This window comes from Mirounga angustirostris, unplaced genomic scaffold (assembly GCF_029215605.1).
Source record: "Mirounga angustirostris isolate CCGP_5_RB_7025 unplaced genomic scaffold, mMirAng1.0.hap1 SCAF_15, whole genome shotgun sequence".
Classification (NCBI taxonomy): Eukaryota; Metazoa; Chordata; class Mammalia; order Carnivora; family Phocidae; genus Mirounga; species Mirounga angustirostris.
In genome coordinates, this window is record NW_026991723.1 from 93,061,262 (window position 1) to 93,081,006 (window position 19,745).

At 60.2% G+C, this 19,745-nt stretch overlaps 2 protein-coding genes across 10 annotated transcripts; one reads left to right on the forward strand and one right to left on the reverse strand.

The window, feature by feature from the left end:
* Positions 1 to 9,000: 9,000 nt before the first annotated feature.
* On the reverse strand, positions 9,001 to 19,302 carry FBXW5 (F-box and WD repeat domain containing 5). 8 transcript variants are annotated; one of them, XM_045883555.3, is made up of 9 exons: positions 18,662 to 19,293; positions 12,102 to 12,317; positions 11,655 to 11,812; positions 11,216 to 11,390; positions 10,956 to 11,104; positions 10,463 to 10,883; positions 10,123 to 10,270; positions 9,831 to 10,043; positions 9,001 to 9,753 (listed from the first exon to the last, which is right to left on the reverse strand). In XM_045883555.3, the coding sequence occupies exons 1-9, from the start codon at positions 18,894 to 18,896 to the stop codon at positions 9,510 to 9,512; spliced, it is 1,959 nt and encodes a 652-aa protein (XP_045739511.1). In that variant the 5' UTR covers positions 18,897 to 19,293; the 3' UTR covers positions 9,001 to 9,509. The 8 variants fall into 8 exon arrangements, 7 of the variants coding, with proteins under 7 accessions (XP_045739511.1, XP_064435162.1, XP_064435160.1 ...); XM_064579092.1 differs by lacking the exon at positions 18,662 to 19,293 and adding an exon at positions 12,780 to 12,947; XR_010407586.1 differs by having other exon boundaries at positions 9,831 to 10,059; positions 10,463 to 11,104; positions 18,662 to 19,302.
* On the forward strand, positions 13,624 to 15,441 carry C8G (complement C8 gamma chain). 2 transcript variants are annotated; one of them, XM_045883560.3, is made up of 7 exons: positions 13,624 to 13,742; positions 13,879 to 14,041; positions 14,118 to 14,254; positions 14,372 to 14,442; positions 14,520 to 14,627; positions 14,893 to 14,994; positions 15,075 to 15,435. In XM_045883560.3, exons 2-7 carry the CDS (start codon positions 13,904 to 13,906, stop codon positions 15,230 to 15,232), a joined length of 714 nt encoding a protein of 237 aa, XP_045739516.1. In that variant the 5' UTR covers positions 13,624 to 13,742; positions 13,879 to 13,903; the 3' UTR covers positions 15,233 to 15,435. The 2 variants fall into 2 exon arrangements, with proteins under 2 accessions (XP_045739516.1, XP_045739518.1); XM_045883562.3 differs by having other exon boundaries at positions 13,631 to 14,041; positions 15,075 to 15,113; positions 15,200 to 15,441.
* Positions 19,303 to 19,745: the final 443 nt, after the last annotated feature.

Sequence of the window (19,745 nt, forward strand, 5' to 3'; positions counted from 1 at the left end):
TTGTTTTCCATTAGGTCAGTCGGGGTAAACCAAGTACATTAGTGAATTTACTTCCTTTTCCTGAAAACAGAGCAGTAAAATGAGAGGATTAGAAAGGTTTTTACCCACGGGGACAGAGTGGGGGGGCGGGGAAGGCAAGGGCAGAAAGATGTGAACCCATTTTAGAAGGGGGAAGGTGGGTTGGGGGGTGGCCGGCGAGCTGAGGAGGGCCCCGGCGAGGCTGCCTGCCAGTCCTCCCTTGCTCTCCAGGGCAGCTTCATCCCCGCCGGCCCGCAGCGGGCCAGGGGTCTGGGTCCGGAGAACTTGCTGGAGAAGTCCTGCAGTGTAGAGGAGGACGGTCAGGCCCCAGAAGAAGCAGGTGGAAGTCTACAGCAGAGCCGAGAGCACCAGCCCCCCGCCCTTGCCGAGTGCTGCCTGCTATGGGGAGCCTCTCCCACCGGGAGGCTGGGGTCCCCTCAGCACGGGGTCTACAGGCAGACCCTGTGAGAGGTCTGTTCCAGTCCCTTGTCAGCTCCCAGAAGGCAGCAGGCCCCGCCCCTGGCAAGCACGGCCCGCGCTCCATCCCCATGGCTCCCTGTTCTGGACGCACACCCGCGTGCCGTCGTGCAGCATGGCCTTCACGCCTGGCTTGAGCGGGAGGTTTCAGGACTCATTTTCTCTGAGGGCTGGACGAGACTCCAGTTACAGACAGGCCACATTTATGGATTTGTCCACGAACGGGCTTACAGGCTGTCCCCACATCGTCACGGGCCGTGCTGCTGGGAGAGGTGTGTGCGGTTTGTGTGTGGCCTGGTTCCCTCACCCTTGGGACGGTGCCCGCCAGGGGAGGCGATAGGCCGTGTGTTGACATGTTTGAGGAGCTGCCAGGTTCATTTTCAGTGACAGCCGTGCCATCCGACGTTCTGCACAGTGTGATTTCCACTTAGGCCTTCGTTTGACCTCCTGCTCCCTCTGCATGTTCCCCAGAATTTCGACTCCATATTAGTTTTCAACACAAAAAGTACTTATTAAGGGGCACCTGGGGGGCTCAGTTGGTGAAGCGTCTGCTCAGGTCACGATCCCAGAGTCCCGGGATCGAGTGTCACGCAGGGAGCCCGCTTCTCCCCTTCCTCCCCGCTCGTGCGCTCTCTCGCTATCTCTGTTGCTATTTTGTCTCTCTCTCTCAAATAAATAATAAAATCTTTTTAAAAAGTACTTAGTAAAAACCATCAACAGCGCCACGGCACCAGGTCTGCTGCTTTGTGCCTGTCCCTGTGTCCCCGACTTGAGATGTCGGCTGCCGCGCTGTCCTGCAGGGCCTCTGCTTCACAATCCGCAGGTGTGTTTTTGTTTTGTGTTTGAGAGTGTGCGGTGGTGAGGGGCAGAGGGAGGGAGAGAATCTTGAGCAGACTCCATACCCAGCTGGAGCCCGGCGCGGGGCTCCATCTCACGACCCTGAGATCACGACCTGAGCCGAAATCCAGAGTTGGATGCCCAGCTGACTGAGCACCCCCCAGGCGCCCCAATTCTCCCCTTGCTTTAGATGTTGACTGGGTTTCGAATCCTGGGTCGACGTTATTCTCTCTCTGCGTTTGGAGGCCACAGCTGCAGTCTCGCCCGGCCCGTGGCGGGTGAGTCCGTTGCACTTTCTCCCTAACAGCGCTTTTAATTTGTTGTAGGAAAGTTGATTTATCATGTGTTTCGGGTGCAGCTCTGTACATCTCACCACATGTACAGATTGATGTGAGCACCACCCTGGTCGGAACAGAATAGCTCCTCCATCTCTGCAGACGCTGCCCCGTTGTGCCCCCCTCCCCCGGCCTGTGAGCCCCCAGCCAGAGCCCCGTTCTCCGTCACTACTGTTGTTCAGGGATGTTGTGATGGAATCGTACAGTGTGCAGCCTTCTGAGACTGGATCTTCCACTCAGCAGAATGCCTTGGAGATTGAAGATGTTCTGCAAACCGGAGATGCGTCCTTTCGTTTTGGGCCGAGAAGCGTTCAGCGGCTCAGATGGGCCAGTCTGTCTGAGTATACACTGTTGAAGGGCATTTGGGTGATTTCCAGATTTTTGCAGTCATGCGTAGAGCGACTCTGAATGTTTGCACACACGCTGCTAGGGAGCACATTTCCGTTCTCCCTGAGGAGTGGCGTTGCTGGGCCACACAGAAAGTGTAGTTTAGGTTCATAAGAAACCGCCCACCATTTTCCAGAGTAGCTGCTATGGTCTGAATATGTGTGCCGCACCCCCACCCCCTGCCCAAGTCGTGGGGTGAAACCTAACCCCGAGATGGAGGTGTTAGGTCACGGAGGCTTTGGGAGGGGCATAACAGGTCACAGGGTGGGGCCTCAGGAGAGGGTCCCCAGAGAGCTGCCTTGCCCCTCCCGCTGTGTGGGGACACAGCGAGCAGTCTGCAGCCCAGAGGGCCCCATGCGGGTACCCTGGTCTCGGCCTTGGGCCTGCACAACCGTGAGAAATAGGTGTGTGTTGCTGATAAGCCACCCCGTCTTGTGGCGTCTCGTTCCGCGGCCCAAGCTGACAGACCGCCAGCTGCACCCTCTGTGTTCCCAGCGGTGCAGGTAGGGTTCCCGTGCTCCACACCCCGTCTTAGCCCTTGTTACAAAGGCGTGCACTGGTATTGTTTTAGTTTGCGTCCCCCTAACGTCTAAGATGAGCATCTTCTCTGGAGACGTGTCTGCTTGTTGGTTTTGCCCATTTTTCAGTTGGGTTTGTTGTTTGCTTACTGTTGAGTTTCGAGAGTTTGCATGTTCTAGGGACAAGTTCTTTGTCCGGTGACTTGTAAATGTTTTCTTCCAGTGTGTAGCTTATTTTTTCATCTGCTTAGCTGCTTTTTAGAATAAAATTTTAAGTTCTGGTAAAGTACTGCTTACCAAAAAATAAAAAAATAAAATAAATAAATAAAGTACTGCTTACCGACTTTTTGTGACACGGATTGTGCATTCAATGTCATGTCGGAGAGTTCTTTGCCTTCCACCAGATAATGAAGGTTTTTCTGTGCTTTCTTCTGGAAATATATTGTGACATGTTACATTTACGCCTTTGATCCAAAAATTTTGAGTTGATTTTTATACAAGGCATGAAGTTTAGGTGAATTTTCCTGCATCTGGATGGCCAGTTGTTCCAGCACCATTTATGGAAACGAACGTCCGCCGTTTGCCTCTTCTCTGCCCAGGGGCTTTGTGCTTTTGTCAAGTTAACTTGCCTTGTACGTGTGATCTGTTGTGTCTGCACCAACCCAGTCTGTCTTGATAGCCTACGTCCTAATGCGCATTAGCTCAAGTGGTGTGATTCCTCCAATTTTATTCTTGTTTTTCAGAATTACTTGAGCTCTTTTTGTTCCTTTGCCAGTACGGATAAGGTTTAGAATCCCCTGGTCTATAGCTACAAAAAGCCCTGCCGGGATTTGACTGGAGTTGCATTAAATCTACAGGTCAGGTTGGAGAGAATTGACATCTATGTTGTCTTCCAGTCCAGGAACATAATTTGTCTCTATTTGTGTCTTTGCTTTTTTTTTTTTAGTCATCATTCTGTAGTATTCAGCATAAACACATGCTTTCTTAGGTCAGTGCCTAAGCATTTCTTTTGTTCTTGAACTATTGTAAAAGGTATTATTTCTTTAAAGATTTTATTTATTTATTTAGAGAGAGAAAGCAAGGGAGTAAGGAGCAGAGGGAGAATCTCAAGCAGAATCCCCGCTGGGCCCAATGTAGGGCTCAATCCCACAACCCTGAGGTCATGACCTGAGCCAAAATCAGGAGTCGGATGCTCAACCGAGCCACCCAGGTGCCCCGTAAAAGGTATTTTTTAAATTTTGGTTTCCAGGGGCGCCTGGGTGGCTCAGTTGGTGAAGCATCTGCCTTCAGCCCAGGTCGTGATCCCAGGGTCCTGGGATCGAGTCCCCGCATGGGGCTCCCTGCTCAGTGGGGAGCTTGCTTCTCCCTCTCCCTCTGCTGCTCCCCCTGCTTGTTCTCTCTCTCTCTCTAACAAACAAATAAATAAATAGTTTGGTTCCCAATTGTATATTCCTAGTGTTTAGAAACAGTTGTTTTTTGTGTGTTCTCTTTATATTTTGTAACCTTGACAAAACTCACTGGTTCTAGGAGGTTGTTGAATTGTTTGTTTTTGTAGCTTTTTGGGGATTTTCCACATAAACAATCATGTCATCTGTGAGTGACAATTCCATTCCTCTCCCGTCTGTATGCCCTTCATTCCTCTTGCTCACTTTATCCCACCTGCTGAGTTTCCTGCTGCGAGTGGAACAGGAGTGGAAGGAGGAGCTCTTGGCCTTGTTCCTGGTCTTGGGAAGGTTCCCTCTCACCAAGTATGATGCTACCTCCATATTGTGCCGATGCCTTTACCAGGCTGAGCAAGCTCCCTTCTACGTCTAGTGTGCTGAGGGCTTTATCATGACTTGGATGCTTTTCCTGCATCAAGTGATACGTCCAAGTGGTTCTTCTGTATTGTTCCTATGGTGGCTTACATTGATTTTTCTCTAAATATAGAACCAGTCTTGCATTCCTGGATTGAATCCCACTGGGTCGTGGCATACGATTCATTTTATATTATTTCTGGATTTGATTTAATTATCTCTTGAGGATTTTGCATCTATATTTGCCAGGGATGTTGGTCTATAATGTCCTTTTTGTAGTCTCTGGTTTCGGTCTCTGGCTTCTGGCGGTCCTATGGAAAAGGAGTTTGGAAGTGCTGACGTCTGTTGAGGTTTGTCCCGTGGTGCAGGCTGTGGTCTCTCTTGGTGGAGGCTCCTGTCCGCTTGAAGAGAATGTGTATTCTGCTCTTGTTGAGTGCGGTGTTGTACACAGCTCAGTTAAATCCAGTTGCTTGGTAGTTCTTACACGTTGAATCATATTTCCCCAAAAAAGATGCATTGACATCCTAATCCCCAGTAACTCAGAATGTGACCTTATTTGGAAATAGGGTATGTATAGTGGTAATCAAGTTAAAATGAGGCATAGAGTGGGCCCAGTCCAGTAGGACCAGGAGCCTTATAAAAAGGGGAGATTTGGACACAGACCTGCAGAGGGACGATGATTTAAGGGGCCCAGGGGGAGGCCATGTGAAGACAGAAGGTTGGACTGATGGGTCAACACATGAGGACACCAAGGATGGCCAGCCCCACCAGCAGCCAGAAGAGGCAAGGAAGGGTCCCCCACAGCGAGCGCGCGGACTTGTGCCCTCTAGGGCCGTCAGACAAGAGACTCCCCAGTTTGTGGTTCTTGGTTCCCACAGCCCGGGAAACGCGCACAGTGCTGTTAGGTTCTGCCCTGAGGGCGGGCACGCCATCTCCGGCTGCGAATGCGCTCTCCTCTCGTTCTGCCACTTCGCTTCGGCTGTTTTGGGCTCTTTTGTGAGCTGTGCACACGTTGGGCAATGCTTTACCTTCTCGGTGGATGTTGCCTTTTGCCCGTGGGCAGCATCGCTCTTCTCCCCGGCAAGGCTCTTCCTTTCTGAGGCACACTCGACTTGGAGGTTAGTGCAGCCAGTCGAGGTTCCTTTTAGGAGTGTTTTTGTGGGATGTGTTTTTCCATCCTTTTGCTGTTTCCCTCCCTGATGTCCTATTTGAAGTGCTTTGTTAGCGATGATGAAGTGGGGTTGTAGGGCTTCTGTTTTTGTTGGTTTCACTTTGACAGTAATGCAGTCATCGCTGCGCTGAGGTAGACGTTTACCATTTTGTTGTTTGTTTTCTGTTGGTCCTCTGTCTTTGTACCTCCATCTCCTCTCGGCTGCCTAGAAGGACGGAATTAGTTGAACATGTTTTGCTAATCTGTTTTAGTCCATCTATTGTGATTTTGTCTCTCTCTGTGTAGTATTTTTAGTGGTTCTTCTAAGGATCACAACACACTTAACTTTTATTGTTGTACTTTTTTCTTTTTTTTTTAAGTAGGCTCCATGCCCAGCGTGGTGCCCAACACGAGGCTTGAACTCATGACCCTGAGATCACGACCCGAGTTGAGATCAAGAGTTGGACGCCCAACCGACAGAGCCACCCAGGCGCCCCACAACACACTCAACTTTTAACAGCTTACGATGGAGTTGGTGTTTTGCACTTTAACCAGGATGTAGGCACCTTACCCCCAAGGGTCCCTTTATCGTCCCCCCCATAACTAGACTGAAAACTCCATCAGAAAACATTATCACTGCCTTTCTTTCGACTGTCAAACATGTTTTGAAGAACTCAGGAGGACAGGAGTCTGCATTTCTGTCCCCTCGTTGTTGGTGTCCCAGCCTCATTCTGATGGTATTTACCTCTTGTCAGAAGACCTTCCGTTGCTGGCTACAGAGTCTCTTCTTTTTCTTTCATTTGAGAGTTTATTTCACCTGTATTCATGAAGGATGTTTTTGCTGCTGTGGCATTCTGGGCTGACAGCCGTTCCGGCTTTAACCGTGGCTGCCGGTGAGGGGCCTGCAGCTCGCTGGGTGGGCGTGAGCTTTCCCAACTGCTGTCAGGGTTCTTCTGTTTTGGGTTTTGGCAGTTTGATTAGATGTGTCTGGGTGTGGATTCCTTTGGCTTTATCCTATTCGGATTTACTCGGCTTCTTGAATCTGTGGGTGTGTATCTTTCATCACATGGGTGGTGAATTTCAGCTGTCGTTTCTGCAGCTCATTTTCTTTTCCTTTTGGGCTCCCAGTGATACAAACATTAGACCTTTAGTGTTTGTCCCACAGGCCCCTGGGGCCTGATTTCTCCCCCAAATGGTTTTCTTTCCTTTGTTCAGGTTGGACAATTTCTGTCCACCTGTCTTAGTCATGTTCACGGACTCTTCTGTCACGTCCATTCTGTTGGTCTGTCTGTCCAGTGAGTTTTAAAATTTTGCTTTTCAGTCCTAACATTTCCCTTTGGCTCCTCTTAAATCTTCTGTTTCTTTGCTGAGACTTTTGTATCTTTACATCTATTGAAGTGTTTGTGATTGCTTGTTCAAGCATTCTTACGATTGCTACTTCAGAGTCTCTGTCCGATAATCTCAACATCTGCGTCTTTTCATCCTTGGCACCCACTGAATGTCTTTTCTTCTGAGTTGACTTTTGAGGATTCTTTGTGTGCCAAGTACTTGCGGGTTACATTCTGGACATTCTGGACATCACTTGACCGGCTCTGGGTCTTGTCTGGCTCCTGGACGACTGTCAGGGTCTGCTTCACGGGCACCAGCTCTTGTTGGGGTTGGGCCCATGCCCACCACGGCCTGTGGGCCAGTTCTTGGGCTGGGATTGGGCGCTGGTTTGCATGCTCTTGCGGTCTGGGTCTGATGCGCGCATCTGCAGCCCGACGGTCAGCCTTAGCGGTCACAGCCACCTCCCGGGGCTGCTTCCCAAGCTGCTCCCTCTGGCCTGGGTGCAGCACCACCTGCCCCTTCAGCCAGAGACATGAGGCTCTTGCCGGCCACTCTGCCACGCCCTTCCTGGGTCACAAGGCTGCTTCTGGGCCCACCCAGGGGCAGTGCAGAGAGCACCACAGTAACGGGCTCTCGGAGCTACAGCCACACTCACCGCTGTGGGTTTCTGTGGCCAGCACTCCGTCTTCCTGGCAGGCTGCTCTCTGGGCGCTCACTTCTGGGCCGAGGCTGTTCTGAGCTCAGGCCGGGCACGGACATGGAAGTCTGCTGCTCCCCGTCTGCCCGCTGTGTGCCCTATTCCGAGCGAGTGCTTAGCTCCTCTAGCTGCCCTGTGGGAGGAACGGGGCCCTCGCCGGCCGTGGCCTCATGGTGCCGCGTCTCGTGGGCACTGCTGCTCCTCACGTGCTCTGAGGACTTTTGTCTTCGTGCCCTTGGGCCGTTTTCTGCCCCACTGTCCCCGCTGCAGGCGTGAGCTGGAGCGCCTCCTGCCCCAACCGTGCTGCCTCGTCCCTCCCCATGCTCCCGACTCTTCCTTGGGTCGTGTTCGGTTGCATCTCTTCTTCTCCATCTTCTGCTTGCCAATTCTCATGCCAGGTGGGTCTGCTCCAAACTTTTTTCCATTTCAGGGACTCTACCTGTTGTGTTCCACTGGTTTCCTTTGAAAGTCTGGGTGTTTTTTATTCTTCTTTCCTGCTTTTGTTTTACAGATTTAGTTCTTGATGATTTTAAGATCTCTTCAGAAAATTGTTCCATTTTGCCACCTGTCAGGAGCGTGTTTGCCCTTGCGGAGCTTGCTGGCTGCTCGTGGCTCTGGGTGGTCTCAGGTGTGCTGCGTGTGGGACGTGTTGGCTTCCGTTGCTGTTGTGTCCTTGTCTCCAAGCTCCCCTCCTTGTCCTTGTGTCTGGGGGTTTGGACGTGAACCCCAGCAGCCCTGGGCTTCCCTGTTGTTACTGTGGGCTGGGGCGACCTCTGGGTGCGCAGCCCACACTGCTGGACACTTGGCCACGAGCAGCTCCTCTGGGCCCTGTGCCTTCCCGGCCGAGCCCCTCACAGCCCCTGCCCAGCCCTCCCCCCATAGCCAGTGCGGTTCCAAGGCCAGCAGCCTCTGCTAGGCACTGCCTCTGTCCTCGTTCCCGTGGACACATCCATGTCAGCTGCGTTTGTCCCCCAACTGTGGTGATGGTCACCGCGTGCATGGAAGACTATTCGACACGATGAGCTCCGTGTGTAGCCAGGCACGGAAATCAGGCCTGCTGCCCCATCAGCACCCCCACCCGGCACCCAGCACCCATCAGAATGAGGGGGGGCAGGTGAGCCCCCAGGACAGACGTGGGTCAAGCCTTGAGAATGTGGCTGGGGCTGCTTCCTGCCCCCCCACGTCCCCAGCCCTCCGCCCTGCTGTGTGCGGCCGTCTTCTGCAGCACCTCCTCAGGTCAGGTGCGCCCCTTTACGCCTCCCTGCTGGTGGCAAGCACACGTCATGGTGGACGTGCTCTGGCACTTTCTGCGCACCGGTGACCTCGTCTGCTCAGGGGTTCCAGGGACAGCGACGGGGGACGCAGCCTCAAGCGTCCTGCCATCTGTCGGTTGGGCACAAGAGTCCACACAGATACCACCGGGCCCCTCCCTGCCCACAAAGATCAGATGGCGCAGTGCTATTGCCAGCTGTTTATTCAGGCCCCAAACAGGTGACCAGTGACATGCAGTCTGCCTGAGCCCACGGCAGACTGACCTGCGCTGCCGGCCCTGCTGGTGAGCAAACACGTGCCCAGAGGAGGGGCCCCCCGGGGCCTGAAGGGCTGGCCAAAGGGTATGTGTGCTGCTGACTGTCCCAGGGCACAGGCCCTGGGGGAAGAGGGTGGGGGAGGAGTGGGGCCCCAGTGTCCAGTGCATCCCAAGCCAGCCAGGGGGCTGCCCTGCTGCTGAAGGTCACAGCTGTGGGAGGTGGTGTGTGGTGTGAGCGTGGTGGGGGGCAGGCCGTCCCCTCCCTGCAGTCCTGCTGGACCCCCTTCCTAAGGCATGACTGTCACAAGTGTCTCTGCCTACCACGAGGTCTGGGCAGCGGCTGGGCCCTGGGGAAGGGCTGCAGGCCTCTGTGGCATCTTCAATGGGTCCCAGCGGCCCCAGGACACCCAGGACGCTCCTGTCGGCCAGCGCCCCTCTCAGCGCCTCTGGCTGGCAAACCAGGAGAGAAAGGGATGGGGACGTGGGCGCGGGGCCTGGTGGATGCGCACAGTGCGTGGGGAACGCCAGGCTTTGATGGTGGCGTCGTCACTGGCGGTCAGCAGGAGCTCCTGCTCTTGGGGGCTAAAGACCACCGAGTTGACCACGTCCTGGTGCCGCAGCTTGGCCAAGCAGATATTATAGTGCCGGTCCCAGATGTAGCCGTGCCGGTCCTCTGCTCCACTGCGGGAGAGCCTCGGGTGAGACCCTGCCCGCCACACCTGGACCCGGCCCGGCCCGGCCCTGCCCTGCGCATCTACCTGGCCACGAAGTCCCTGCTGACGTCCAGGAAGATGAAGAAGCACTCGTCATTGGGCGTGTAGGCACGGTGGGCCCGCAGAGCCCGCTTCACCTCCCGCATGGTCTTGAGGTCGAACACCAGCAGGTCGATCTCCTCTGCGATGGGCGGTGGCTGCATGGGGTCAGCCACCACAGAGCCGCTGGGCCAGGCACGGCTGTTTACATACAAGTACCTGGGCAAGGGGCACCCTGCTTGGTCTCAGCAGCCTGCAGAGCCCCCGCCCCAAGCCCAGGACACTCTTGGAGGCCCACCTGTTGTCCGGGGACAAGCCCATGCCGATTATGTGTCCGTGCACATCGATGACGTGGTCCAGGGCGTCAAAGAAGGCATCTGAGCCCCGCCCCTCGCCCAGCACAGGCCCAGCTGTGGTCATCTGGTGTGGCAGGATCTGCTTGATGCCTGCAGGAACCAGAGGCCCCCACGGAACACGCACTCCAGGAGGCTGTCCCAAGGCAGGGCCCCCAGGACAAACAGAGGAAGCCGACTCTGCCCAGAGACTTACGGCCTGCCCTTGACCACAGGACCCCACCCCAGCTGCAGGGAAGCCTCACCCCCCAGGCTCTAGGAACGGAGGAGGGCCTGCTCCCCTACCGATCTGGTGTGGTGAGTAAGTGAGGCAGCCCGTGGTGAAGATGAGGAGCTTGCGGGCGTCGGCCATGCTGTGCTCTGGGGGTTTGGTGCGGCCCTGGGCCAGCAGCTCAGCCACCCTGGTCTCCAGCGCGTGCTCTGACAGCTGGGACTGCGCCCGCCCGTCCAGGAGCCCGTCCAAGAATCGCCGCAAGCCCTCCTTGGTGCGGGCCGGAGCCGGCCCTGGTCCCGGGCCTGCCGCCTCGTCCTCACTGTCGCTGCCCAGGTCGAAGACGCGGCCGGGGGGCCCACCGGCATCCAGCAGGAGGTCCGGGCTGTCAAAGCGGCTGCAGTCAGCCACCATCACCGTGCGGATGGTGCTGGCGTTAAGGTTCTGAATCTTGAAGAGCCGCTTCACCACGTTGACGTTCTCTGACTCCACGTCCTGGGGGTGGGAGACAGCAGGTGGGCACCAGGCCAAGGAGGGAGCGGCCGCAGGGGGCACGCGCGCCCGCACCTGGAACGCATTGTTGAGCCAGAGCACTGAGCAGGACGTAATGTCTCCGATGCGGTGCAGGTTCCCCGAGATCAGGCTGGTCTCCGTGAGCCAGCAGCCAAACACGTCATAGGGCTTGTTGCGCACTCGGGACAGCAGGGCGAAGTTATCTGGGGAGAGTGGGGACAGGGCTGTGGGAAGGGGCTGGGGGGGTGCAGGGCTTTGTAGGAGGAGGGCTGGGGTTGGCCAGGCCAGCCAGCCTGCCCCAGGCCCGCTCTCACCTAGGCTGATGACTGCGATCTCACCCGACGAGGAGTTGTGGGGCCCTAGGAACACCCCAGATGCCAGCAGCAGTGAGTCGTCCTGGTTGAACTGGGAGAACTGGGTGTAGCTCCAGTTATAGGGCCGCATGTCCGCGCTGTGCAGCAGCGAGATAGTCAGGTCGTTGCTCCAGATCTGCGTGGGGGCGGAGTCATCTGGGGGCACCATGAGCCCGCCCTGCACGGGACCCCAGGGCCCATGCTGCAAGCCCCTCTCCTGGCTGGGCTCACGCCCAGAAACCACCACCAGGCCGGTGCTCCTTGCCCCTGGCTGCCCGCTGACCCGAGGGGTGCGGGTCCACGTGGCTGGCTCCTGGCTCTGGAGCAGAACTCGCTTCCCTCCATCAGCAGTGAGGGCCACCCCCCTTCCCCGGCCCCGGCTGCCGTGGGCTGGGCTCACCTTCACAGTGCAATCCTTGGAGCAGGAAGCAAACTGGTAACCCGAGTGGGAGAAGCTGAGATGCAGCACCTGATCGGTGTGCTCCTTGAGCGTCTGCACCTCCACACAAGGCACCGTGTCATAGAGCCGCCGAAACTCTTCATACCAGGACGTGGCCGCTAGGGGTGGGGGGTGGTCACCGCCGGGGCCCTGAGCCTCCTTCCCCACAGAGGCCAGCACCCTGACAGCGGAGGGGCCGGCCCTGCCCCTGGAGGACGTCACCTCAGCGGCAGGGGTGCCCCCGGCACCCCCGCCTCCCTGCCAGGCCTCGTTGCTCCCCATCAGCATGAGGGCCGCTCGGTGCCTCGGGGACCAGTGCTGCGGCTTGAGCGGGCAGCATGTGAACGGCCCCGCCTCCCGCCCTCCCAGCCAGCCTGGTGGACTGTGGGGCCACGTGCAGGCCCTGACCTGGGTGCCGGGGCACGTCTCGGGCCACCTGGTAGTAGCGGTAGAACTGCTCCCTCCACAGGAACTCGTCCCGGGACACGGCCTGCCACCGGCGACACACCAGACCGGCAGCCAGCACGTCCGCTGGGCCCAAGCTCAGGAAGATCTGGTAGATGAGGCTGTCCGGGAGCAGGGGCGTGCCCCCCTCGTCCATTGTGACATTCTGCCCGGGCAGCCCTGAAACCCACACGTGGTCCCCTTAGTTGCAGGTGCACTGGCGGGGGGCCCTGCCCCCAAGGCAGGGGCCCCTGGCCGAGCTGGCACTTCCGTCGGACTGAGCGCGTGCGGAGGGCCAGCTGGCACTCCCCCCACCCGGCTAGGGGTCCGACAGCTTCTCCAAGCCCCCTGGACAGCCATGCTCCTGGACCCCATCCTCCTGACCGGCGCCCCTGCCCGTCCCAGGGGTGCGCTGGAACAGGCAGCTTTGGGCGGGCAGCAGACGGCGCTCGGCACCTCCCGGCCTGGTCCAGCCTGAGCTGGACCCCAGATGCGCTCTCAGCCCAGAAGAGGCCCGGTCGCGGGGGTGGCCCCTCTGACCTCCTCCCGCTCCCGGGCCGAGAGCCACATCTGGATGCCTGGGTTGGTGACTGCTCGGCGCCCGAGAAACCGGTGACCCCCACGCACGCCTGTCACTCTGACCTTGTAGCCCAAGGCTTCAGAGCTGTCAGCGTGGGACAGAGGTCCTTCCGAGAAGAGGCTTGGGGCCGGCGGGACGAGCGCCTGCCCGCCTGCCCCAGACGCCGCCAGGGGCGCCAGCCGGCCCTTGGCCTCGGCCCTGGGGCCTAGGGAAGCCCCGCCAGGCGGTCAGCGGGCGGGGGGCGGGGCGGGGGCTGCCCAACGTCCCCTCCCACCTTCCCTCCGAGGGGCTGCGGGGGGCGGGGCCTCGGCTCGGTCCCCGGGCCCGGCGGGGCGTCCTCGGCGACTCATTCATCGGCAGAGGGCGCGGCCGAGGCCGAGGGGCCAGAGGCTGGGGGGGGGCGGGGGGGGGCGGGCGGCAGGGAGCCGGGGACCGGACACGGCCGGTTTGCGACGCTCTTCCGGGCCGGGGATCGGGGGCCGGGGGCCGGGGGCCGGGGGCCGGGGGCCGGGGCCCAACGACGACCTTCCCCGGGGCCGGGCGCACTCACCGCGGCCGCCTCCGCCCGGCTGTGCTGCCCCTGCCCGGCGCCCAGCCTCGGCCGGCCGACCCGCTTCCACCCCGCCGCTCCTGCCGCCGCGTCTCTGTGATGGAGCCCGCCAGGCTGACGCCTCGAGCCCGGAGGCATCGATGGCCGCAGAGTGTCGCGCACCCGGCAGCCCGTCGCGGCTGTTGCTGCGCCTGCGCGCACTCGAGCTCGCTCCCAACAGCGCCCCCGGCGGCCGGGAGGGGCGGCGGCCTTGCACCGAGGCCAGTGGGCTGGGCTGAGGGCAAGGCTCACTCACCTTGGGGCTCGAGACCCCGCCCCGCCGCTCCCAGCGGCTGGGGCCTTTGGTTTAGGGGGTCGTGGACAAGGAGCCAGGGGTCAACTCGGACTTTGTAAACAGGATATGGCGCCAGGGCCCTGCCGGGAGGTGCAGAGTCCAGGAGGCTGGGGGTAGACCCTCGTGGGGGCAGGGTGCTTGGTAAGGCAGGAGGACCAACCGGGACTTCGTGGGCTGGAAGTGGGCTGGCGCCTACTTCCGGTGCCAGGCTTCTGGGCGGCACTGGACAGTGGACTCTGACCCAGGACTTGGCCGTCCTGCCCTCTGCATCCCCCAGACGCAGCCCTGTTACTGCCGCCACCATGCTGGCCCCCAAGACTGCACTCTTCTTGACTCTGCTCTTGGCTGGGGGCTCCCTGAGCCAGAGGGCTCGGAGACCCCCTCCGCCAGCGTCCCCCATCAGCACCATCCAGCCGAAGGCCAACTTCGATGCTCAGCAGGTAGAGGGGGGACAGGTGGGTGGGCAGGGCCGGGCAGCCCCTCATCCCCTTGTGCCCTCACGTGGCCTGCTCCTAGTTTGCAGGGACGTGGCTCCTCGTGGCCGTGGCCTCCTCGTGCCGCTTCCTGCAGGAGCAAGGCCACCGGGCTGAGGCCACCCTACTGCGTGTAGCAGCCCAGGGCGCAGCTATGGCTGTCAGCACCTTCCAGAAGCTGTGAGTCCCCCATACAGACCCCTGCCCCCACCTTGTTGTGGCCTGGACCGGAGTCCTGTGAGGCCCTGCCTGGGTTGGGGTCCCTCAGCCTGCTGTGCTCCCCCCGTCCCCCCCCAGGGATGGCATCTGCTGGCAGGTGCGGCAGCTCTACTCAGACACGGGAGTCCCCGGCCGCTTCCTGCTCCGAGGTGAGGCAAGGGCATCGGGGGCTGGGGTGCAGGGCTGAGGGGCCGGAAGCTGCCTCGGCTGACTCAGCTCTGCCCAGCCCGAGGTGCCCGCAGGGCAGTGGACGTGGTCGTCGGGGAGACAGACTACCAGGGCTTCGCCGTCCTGTACCTGGAGCACAAGCGGCGGCTGTCGGTGAAGCTGTACAGTGCGTCCACGCGGGAGCCCACGCTTTGCACACACTCAGAGCCATCCATGTGGGGCGAGCCCGGAGGGACACACGGGCCCTCCCTGCATTCTGACCCTCCTCAGCTGAGCAGGGGTCCGGGGAGGAGCCCCTGCCGATAGACCCGGGTGTGGGGACAGAGGGGACAGGGAGGGGATGGGTGTGTCACAAGCACACACAGACCCTACGCCCAGCACGCCCCACCTGCTCCCTCACCGCGTGCCCAGGAGCCCTGTGTGCCCCACAGCCCGCTCGTTCCCGGCAAGTGACTCGGCCCTGAGTGCATTTGAGCAGGGGACCCAGAGGGCCAACCTGACCGAGGACCATATCTTGTTCTTCCCCAAGTATGGTAAGCCCCCCCCAGTGGCCGGCCTTGTCCTCCCCGTGTGCCCTGCCCCAGCCACTCCTGACCCCTGCTTGGGCCTTCAGGTTTCTGCGAGGCCACAGACCAGTTCCACATCCTAGATGGTGAGTGGGCAGTGCTGGCCGGGTGGTGCAGTGAGGAGGGCACCCCTCAGCTCCTTCGCCGGCTGAGTCTCGTCTCTGTGCCCCAGAAACAAGAAGGTGAGTCCAGGCGGCAGCCCTGACCTTAGAAGGAGTGAAGACCCTGAAGGGGATGGCACCTGCTACCCCACTCAGAGCCCCGGGGCCGTGCGGGGTCAGGGCCACCCCATGGGGGGACGCTCTCCCGTGTGTGCCCCGAAGCTGTCCGTCACCCACAGAGCTCAGGAGCATTACCTTCATTAAACGCTGTCCAGCTTGGCCCCTGACTCCTTCCTTTCTGTGTTGGGCCCGGACGGGGGCCTCTGCCAGCCCGTCTTCTCATGAGCATGTGGGACTGCTCCCCCCCGGGGGGCTGGAGAGGGAAGGGGCTCCTCCCCTGGTCAAAACCCTCTGCCGCGGAGAGGCAGGGTGGAAATGGCTCTTTTAAAGGTCTGGAAGCGTCCACTGCCCTGATGTCCCTGTGCCCCGGTCTCGGCTTCTCAGTTGGGCCCCTGCACTGTGGTCCCAGCCGCCCTTCCCTGCTCCCAGTCTGCGAGCACACGTGCCCTGCTGGCCTTGCTGGGCCGCCGTGTGTAGGCCCAGGACCGGAGCCTGCCCCCTGCCCAGATGGTGGGGGGCCTTTCCTAGAGGGATGAGGAGCCCTCCCCACAGGTTCTTCCGGTCTGCTGCTGACCCTGAGCTCCTCCTGGGAGGCACGGGTCCAGAGTCCCAGTGGCCCTCTGGCCTGAGGCAGGACAGGACAGGCTACTGGGGAGGGGGCAGGCAGACCCCCTCCCCGTTCCTGGATGTGGTGCCTGGGTCTGCAGTGAGTTGGCAACGGTCTTAGAAAGACAGGAGGCTGGGCTGTCCCTATGGCTGCCCCGAGGGCTGGCAGGGGCAGAAGGGATACAGGACAGGCCTGGGAGCAGGACTGACCAGCTGGGGCTGAGTCCAGTCCTGGCATCAGGCAGCCAGGTGCCCCTTGGGGTAGATGGCGAGACTACCCAGGCAGGGAGAATAAGGGGTGTGTGTGTGTGTGTGTGTGTGTGTGCTGGGGGAGGGGGGGGAGGGGGGGGGGAGGGGGAGGGAGGAGGGGGAAGGGACTATCCCAAAATGGAGGAAGCAGGCCAGCCTAATTCAGGCGCTAGGAGTGGGGTGAGCACAGGAGCTTGGTGCACAAGTGGGGGAGTCCACACCCAGGATCTGACCAAGGTTACCAGCTATGAGGAAGGCGAGTGTGTGCTTTGCTCTCTGTAGAGAACCTTCTGGAATGTGGGAACTCCAAGGCCCATGGGAGATGGAGGCAGGGGGAGAGGGGCTGAAAATGGGGTAACGGTGTCCCCCCCCAGGGCAATGGCTGCCTGGAGGGACAAGTGATGCCAGCCTGCTGGGGAGATGTGGACTGCTGGGGAAGGTCCGCCTCTGGGGGATCCCCACTGCTCCCCAGGGTAGACTGCACATGCTTCCCACAGCCTGGGGCCTGGCCGACCTGCCTGACCCTCACCGGGGGTCCCAGACACTGGGGAAATCACTGCAAGAGAAGAATCAGGACAGGGAGACTGACCCTGGAGGAAACAGAGCTACTCCAAGAGGGCAAAGGGCACCTGAAACAATTTTGAGTCACCCAACATGCAGCACTCCCCTCCAAGGTCAGGGTCTGCCCAGGGGGGTCCCACAGGGTGGACAGCTGCCCTGGGGGCTAGGGGAGGGAGCCGTGGCCCTCACCCTGCACCAGGAGCCCAGTGGGCAGGGCCTGGACTCCGCTCGGCCCCTGCTGGTGAGAACATTCTTCAGATCCTGCCAACACCCCCCACTCCCCATTTGTTAAGCCATCTCCTCCATTTGCTGGAGGGCACTGGCCAATTTCAACAGCTCTGATGACTTGGGGCACATACTGTGCCCCCATACATGCCCACCCGGTGCCCTGAGGGGCCTGGAGGCGCCCTGCTCCGGGGCGGTGTGGGGGGCCAGCTTTCTCCCTTTACTCCCCTCCTCGGCCTCCCCAAGCCTTGCTGGGCAAGATCCAGGCCCACATGGCTGTGAGTCAGCACCCTGGGGTGCTTCTGGACAAACATGCCTGGCACACACTTGCCCATCCTGGAGAAATGTGCACGCCTCACCTTCAGCCCTCCCACTGTCCCCTTGGGAACCAGGACGGGGGTTGGGGGGTGGCCTCCCTTCAGGAGAACTTGGGGAGGATCTGAGGGCAAATGGCAGCCCTAGGCTGGGTCCAGACTAGAGCTGGAAGGTCCATTCAGGGAAATGTGCATTAGCTTGGCCAAAGCTGGGCCTGGAACTGGCCCCAAGCCACGCTGTCATGGGGCCCTGGGCATCCATCTGATGAGCGTTTCTCAATCCTGGGCACCCCGGTGGGGCGGCTCCCTGTTCCTGGAATCTCGAGGTCCAGAGCTCACCACTGACTGCTGGTGAGGCTGAGGGGGCACCTGGGAGCTGGACCCCCACCAGCCCCCATTTCCTCCCTGGGCTGCCAGGGAGTAGGGGTGAGCACCAGGCCATCCCAGGTGAGCTGTAGGGACCACTATCTGGTCCCACTGCTGCATGTCCACTTGGCCGACTGGCTCAGCCCAGACCAGGAGGACTGGGGTGGGTGGTTGCTAGGAAGAGCCAGCAGCCTTGTATGGGCTCCAATGTCTCCAGTGGGTGGGGACCATGCCCGACCCCACAGACTGGGCAGTGCCCACCCTATGTCCCTTGGAACTGGCCTCCCAGAAAGGCAGACATATAGGGCTGAGGAGAAGAGGGGAAGGCAGGGGGCCTTGGCCCCCAGGGCTTTGAAGGAGAAGGGCAAAGAAAACTGTAGCCTCCCCATGGGCCCTACGACCCAGAGACCCACTGGTCACCTGCTGGAGTCTCCGCACACTTGTATCAAGTGGGGCCGTAGCTCAGAGAGCCCCCTGCATGCCTGGCCCCACAGCCCCCAAATAGAAAATGAGGGCCTCTGCTCTGGGGTGTGGGAGAGTTCAAACATATCCCCCTCTCAGGGATTCCGGGGAAGGATGCTTCTGGAAGGACTGCAGGTCCAAAGGGCGGCACCAGAGACCCTCCCACGTGACCACGGGGCTGAGACCCCACAGCAGCCCAGGCCTGTCCCTCTGGGTCCCCAACAGCAGGTCTGGGGGGGGGGGGCAGCTGTCATGCATTTTATTTCCACAAAAATATTTATTGAACTCTCATTGTCACAAACTAGGTGAAATAACTGTAGTTCTAAGTGAACTGTTTTTAGGTAAAGATGTTAATTATAATTTGTATTTTGCCTTTTAACTGTAATAGGTGATTTTTAATACTTTAGAAGGAAAAAAATATTATTTTATTTGAGAGAGGGAGCTCGAGAGAGCGAGGGTTGGGGGGCAGAGGGTCAGAGAGAGGATCTTAAGCAGGCTCCACACCCAGCACGGATCCCAAGGCAGGGTCAATCCCACAACCCTGAGATCATGATCTCAGCCGAAACCTAGCCAACTGAGCCACCCAGGCGCCCCAAGAAAAATACCTTTTAAAAATGTATACAAACTTACCTCTAATTGGCAGTGGCGGTTGGGGGCCCCCAGGGAAGGCCAGAGGAGCACTGTCCTGGGAGCCCACGGGCCTTGCCAGGATGCGAGGGTGCTGCGTCCCAGGCCCCCAGCGCCGGTGGTCCCACAGGCAGGTACGACGTTGGCCCTTCTTGCGGGGTGCCCGCCCTCCCTGCCCACACAGCCCCTCAATGGACAGGTGGGCCAGGACCCCTGCCTGGGGGACGGGGCTGGACATAGCCCGCCGTGGAGGGGACCCACCAGCTCCCTGCGGCTCGTGGCAGGGCCTTCACACCGGGTCGCTCCGCACGTCCTGCTCCTGACAGCGCTGCTCCCCCCTCCTCGCGCCCCCCCCCCCCCGCGAGCTGGGGGCTTCAGCGGCTGGGACGGCCCCGCGGGGATCCCTGAATCCAGCCTGCCTTCCTCCTCCCCTCGCCTCCCGGTGCCAGCTGGTCCCTGCCCACCGTCGGGAGGAGCCAGCCCAGAGCACGGCGTCCGAGCTTTGGGGCGAGAGGAAAGACCTGGGGAGGAGCTGCGCGGAGGGCGGGGGGGGGCTCCTGCTGTCGCTGTCTGGGTGGAAGAGAGGGAGCGAGCGGGCAGAGGGTCCTGCAGAGGCCGGGGGGGGGGGGGACACCGGGCAGCCGGGGGGGAAAGGGCTGCGGGGAGGGCCAGGCCCGGCTCCCGGGAGGGTCCAGCCTGCGCCCTGGCCCTCCCCGCAGCCACCCCGACCGGCGGTACCCGCGGACCCTGCCGCCCTTCTGGGGAGACGCGAGCGCCGCGGCCGGCCCGAGGCCCGGACTCCGGCGCTCTTCGCACACCGGGCCCAAGCGCGCCGCCAGCGTCACGTGCCCGCCCTCGACCAATCGCGTTGGCGGTGGGAGGAGCCACGCCTGCCGCGGCCCCGGGCGTGAGGAGCGCGGCTCCTCAATCCGCCGCCCAGCCTGCGAGCCGCCTGGCGGGCTGTAGGGGGCGCCAGAGTCACTAAGCGCCGCCAGAGGCGCCCGGAGCTGCGTCCCCGCCTAGGTCGGGAGGGGGTGGTGTCCCTGCTCTGCCCCGCCCCCGTCTCCCCAGAGCGCAGGCGCAAAGG